The following is a 5,589-nucleotide window of genomic DNA, read 5'->3' on the forward strand; positions in this document are numbered from 1 at the left end:
AAAAAAACATTTATCAAAAACATAATAATCCCAAAATGTATAAAAATACTATACAAAAACGATATTTTTTTAAATTCATTAAACAAAAACGAAAAAATGAAAATTGTTTTCTAAACCGGATTAAAAAAATCATCCTTTAAAATGTACAAATTGAACGGATCTTATATAATATTTGTTTTTTAAAAAATGCATTGTAAAACCAATAAATTCATCGGTCTGCTTAGAATCTAAAATAAAATATTTTTGATTACTGTAATATATATTATGCATAATTTTGGTCTTGTGAATAATTGTGTATATTTATATTTGTTAACATTGTGATTGATTTTATTCAATATTTTGGTAGATTGATGATGATTTTATGGCCCATTACCAACTTAGCTATGGATTTAATTCAACTGATAGTACTACTGCAAGTGTAAATAGTACAGACACATTAAAAACAAATACTATTGGAGCTCAAAGTAAAGAAAATCAATCTGAATCTACCTTGAATGCTTCAGATGTAGTGCTTGAACCTGAAAAAAGGAAACTCCCACAACCTTCTGAACCTAGTAAATAAAAATAAATATACTTACAATTTGAGAAAAACAATTTAAATAATATTTCTTAAACTTATTTATAGATTGGTTTGAGATCGATGAAGAGCATAACACAAAAGTATATGTCTCAAATTTACCTCTAGATATTACGGAACAGGAATTTATTGATTTAATGCAAAAATGTGGATTAATCATGAAAGATATTGACAGTGGTCAAATGAAAATTAAGCTTTATACTGAGAGAGGCACAGACATTCTTAAAGGAGATGCACTATGCACATATATAAAGGTATTACATGTATTTATTATAATATTATTACTAAACAGTAAATACTAATACAATGATTGACATTTTAATCATTAATATATATTAATATACTCAATAATTCCTTATAAATAAATTAGACAATTTTATTTATTTTTGAAATTTATATCACTTTTATGATGTAAAATGTATTACTATTCAATTGGATATAATTGAATAAAGCTATTTTTTTAAAAAATTTTTTAAATTTTGGTAAAAATGTAGTTTATTTAGCCAACATTTTTATTACATACTTATGTCTTGTTCTTGTCTATTTAATATGAAAATTATGGAAATGTATTTCAATAAACTGTGCAAAAAATTTGTACTTTGAAGATTGCATATTATTATGTTAATAACATACATTTATTTTACTAGGTTACAATTTTGTATTATACATTTTAAGGTTACATTTGTGGATATTTTCTAATTCTTGAAAATATACCTTGTAATTTGTATATACCAGTACCATAGTAAAATATCCGTACTTTCAATACACTACTTGAAGATTTTTTATATTCCAAGATATTTTGTCAGGATTGTAGGTGTAATAATATATTCCTTTTGTATTTAACCATGTATATTAATAATACTTTATTTAATCATATAAATCAACCAAGATTTTAAATGGTAATATTTAATTTTATAAATTACGATTATCGGGCTAGTGAATATTTTGTCCTACCATAAAAAAGAAATGTTTAGTAACCTTGTAAAAACTGGAATGACAACTATTTACACACATTTAGCATGCATTCTACTCTAAACTGATCGTTTACATGTAATTTGTATTGTAGTAAGTACAGTAGAACTTCCATATAACGGTCACCGAAGGGACTGTAAATAATGACTGCTATTTAGAGGTGCCCGTCCTACAGAGGTAGAATAACACTAGGATAACACTCGACGAGACCAAAAAAATTGACCGTTACATAGAGGTGACCGTCCTATAGAGGTGACAGTTAACGGAAGTTTTACTGTATATAATTTCAGAATTTGTTAGATAATAGTTGAATACCTTAAAAGTTATAAATAGGAACATCATTGATATTATTAAAATCATTTATTTAATATGTATCTCGTATACTGCATTTAAAATTTTATATTTTTTTTTTTATGAATAGGTATTTCATTAATATTCCTAAACTGTATTATTCACACACTCTGGTTGAGGTTTTGTTTCACATATAAAGTTTTTTTTTTGTAAGCAGCTTTGTGCATTCCATTTGTAGTCAATATTTGGGTCTAGCGATATACACTGCCATTGATCATTTCGGTTATTATCAAAATGTTGTATAGTTTCAAATCTGTTGTATCGAATTTTACGTCCTGACGTTGCCCATTTCCATTGGTCTTGGCTCCAATCATAAATGCCTCCTATCCATCTTTCTTTTGTTTCTAAATAATAAAAATAAACCGATATAAAATGTTAAGATTAATTATAATTATATTATATGGATTTAAATTTAAAATGATGTTCAAGTTCAATTTATTTTCATCTATCAAGTGTTTAACTTTAATTTAGTAATCTGTATATTAATATATATCTAATATCTATAACAGAAACAACCAACAAATACTAACTACATAGTAAATAGGGCCTGGATATTGATGACTTTTTCTGGAATACATGCTTTTCTAGCTTAAAATGACGTGTTTTTTAATATACAAATCTATAAAACTAATTTTAATTTATAATTTCCATTTTTTTTTCGTTTTTATATCATTTTTTTACTTTTAAGAGAACATCGTACTCCCATATTATGTTTTCTTTGTCTTCCTAATGCATAATATACCTACCAAAATTTACGTTCAACAGTTCCAATTGTGTACCTATTGTTAGCTTGAATGTTAGTGTAAATCAAGGACTAAGATATACGATATCTTAGTTTGTGGTGTGAATATTGACCTATTATCAAACTTAAATGTAAGAACATCTGTGTTCTCTCGTAGGTCTTTTACGATATTTTAATTTTTAACTGAATTATGAGTATTTTTAAATATTAATATTTTACATTACTCATAACTCACTTTAAAAATAAAATATCGTATAAAACCAATGATAGAACACAGATAATGTTCTTACATTTAAGTTTGATAATAGTTCAATTCACTCTTATGTTCAAGCTAACAACACAAAATTGGAAATGCTGGACATATATTTAGATATAGGTATTATGAGTTAACGGAAAAAAACGCGGATACGACGTTCTCTTAGGGTTATTTTTTGAAGTTTAGAACATTTTTAAATTATTTTAACAACTGAGAAAAAATTACGAGTTAGATATTTGTCGTTATTATATTTTTATATTTTCCACAAATCGAAAAAAACCATTTTAATACGTCAACTTTATTACGTATGTTTATCAATTGTAATTTTTATTTTTAAAATCAATAAATAATTTTATTGACTAACAGTTTTATGAGTGTTATTTAATTATTTAGGTCATTAACATATAAACATTTTTAGTGTTATGCATTTTTTGCGGGCATTTTTATAGATTTTTTAGTGCATCAACATTCAACTTCCGGGCTCTAATAATAAGTAATAACCAAGGATGGGCACTAGGCGCAAATAGCCTATATTATGTAATATTATTAAAATTAAATTTGGTTCATTATCTGAATATCTTTGCTATATAATTAATTATTACAATATTATGTCCCCAAAAATAAAATAAAATATTCTATGCTCAATCGTGTTGCTAATAAGGTATATGCTCAATCGTGCTTTACCGGTTTTATGATAATGAGTTCAGAGCTAGTCTACACCAGCGTTTCCCAAACTATTCCTCCGCCGGACCCTTAGAGTAAAAATTAATAAAAATTATTGCGGACCCCGTAATAAAAATAACCTACTTAAAAATAATAAATAATAATTCGCTGACCATAGTTTGGGAAACGCTGGACTACACTATGTTTTTACGTTAAATATTACGTGTCTACCTGCCCAAACATTATTTATTTTATGAAATATTTTTTAATGTTATCCAAATATAAATTTCCCGTATATAAAAATACAAAAATGTGAAATATGCATAAATCTGCTAAAAATTAGTCAAATATGCACTTTTTCTAAAATACGACGAAAGACGAAATATTCAAAAATTGCAAATTCAAACTATTAATTTCGCCATTTCATAAAACAAATGTATAGCTTACCTAGAATAATCTACGACCAATAAAAAAAAAAAACTAATGCAAGAAGTCCGAACCCTTCTTATTATGAATTTATACATCCACATTATAAAATATTTATCTATAATATTAAATTAATTAATTTTATTTTAATAGCTAGTCTTTCTCAATAATTTCATTCCTTGACAACTGATACTGTATTACATTAAACAATAAATAATTGCGAAATTTCAAATTTAACTTAGTTTTTAAGTAACTCAGATAAAAATAACTTGTGAACAATTCGCGGAAAATTAATGGAAAATTAGGTTAAAGTATAGCTATATAGTGTTTTAATCCAGGAGCTAGGGAGTGCTCATACCGACTTTGGTGTGAAGCCTATAAAAAACAAATATCGATTATTAATAGGATTTTTTACTTTTATATATAAATATCAGGTGATCCATTTAAAGTGTCTACACTCGCATTATTACCAATAATTTTAACTCATTTGAAAATATTATTTTTATATAAATACAGTGGAACCTCGATAAGCCAAAATTCAAGAGAATTTCAATTTTTTCGACTTGCCAAGGTTAGGTTAGGTTATACTCTATTCACGATAAAAATGCCTAAATTTGTGAATGAATAGTGATAATTGAGCCGCTAGCCGCCGGTAGTTATCTTGCGTATAAGGTTAGTAAATACTCTAATATAATCACAATATGTATAATAACTAGATACCCGACTCCATATACAACAACATTATTAAATTATGATGCCCGACGCCATTTGCAACTTTGGCAATGCTTACATTTATTCAAATACATATTTACTTATATATACATATATACTGATAATACTATTTTGCCCTAGTTGTAAATGGCTGCCAGTATCATTGATAAGAAGAAGTCGGGTATCTAGTTATTATACATATCTGTGAATATAATATATACTAGCTTGTATTGTATTCGTAATCGTTCATACTAGGTACATAATATTAGCAAAGAATAAAGATAATTGCCGACGGCTCAGTAATCTGTAATCGTACACGAATCGGGGCATTCTTATCTTGAATAGAGTATCGGCAAGGGAACGGCATTTATTTTGACTTATTAAGGTTTTCGACTCACCAAGGTTCCACTGTACCTAATTTTTTGTCACTTTAAAACAACATTTCTGAAAATAATATATAATTTTTGCTATTTTCATCGTTATCACTTTTTAAGATTATACTTTTTGAATGACACCATGTACATTTTTAATTTCATTCTCCGAAGAAATATATTATTAAATTATCCAAATGTTGGAGTATTTCAATCTATAAAAGTAAAATTTTGGACAAGTATGGTTCATTAGTTGTAACTTTAAACGCTTAAAAGTTATGACTTATGAATTAATTGCCCTAAATATAATCTTTATAAATTGAAATACTAAGAATAATATTCTGCACATGAATATTATTTATAAATATAAATTTAATTTGGTATTGAGCCCTTGATATTTTGTTATGTTATTCATGTCATAAAAAAAAAATGTATGACTAATATAAATATGTTGCAGTGACTGTCTTAGTTAATTTGAACTTATTATAATCTTTTATTAATTATAAAGTAATGTTTCTTC

General features: G+C 26.0%; 1 protein-coding gene across 1 annotated transcript in view; it reads left to right on the forward strand.

The window, feature by feature from the left end:
* Positions 1–831, forward strand: part of LOC100164151 (HIV Tat-specific factor 1 homolog) — a gene marked incomplete at its 3' end in the record, with an annotated part of 3,733 nt that extends 2,902 nt beyond the window's left edge. The window contains 2 exon segments of the mRNA XM_001951602.3: positions 347–554; positions 626–831. Of these exon segments, the coding sequence (XP_001951637.3) occupies positions 347–554; positions 626–831 (414 nt within the window).
* Between the last annotated feature and the right edge of the window lie 4,758 nt (positions 832–5,589).

The sequence above is a fragment of the Acyrthosiphon pisum genome, chromosome A1, assembly GCF_005508785.2.
Source record: "Acyrthosiphon pisum isolate AL4f chromosome A1, pea_aphid_22Mar2018_4r6ur, whole genome shotgun sequence".
In the NCBI taxonomy this organism is placed as follows: domain Eukaryota; kingdom Metazoa; phylum Arthropoda; class Insecta; order Hemiptera; family Aphididae; genus Acyrthosiphon; species Acyrthosiphon pisum.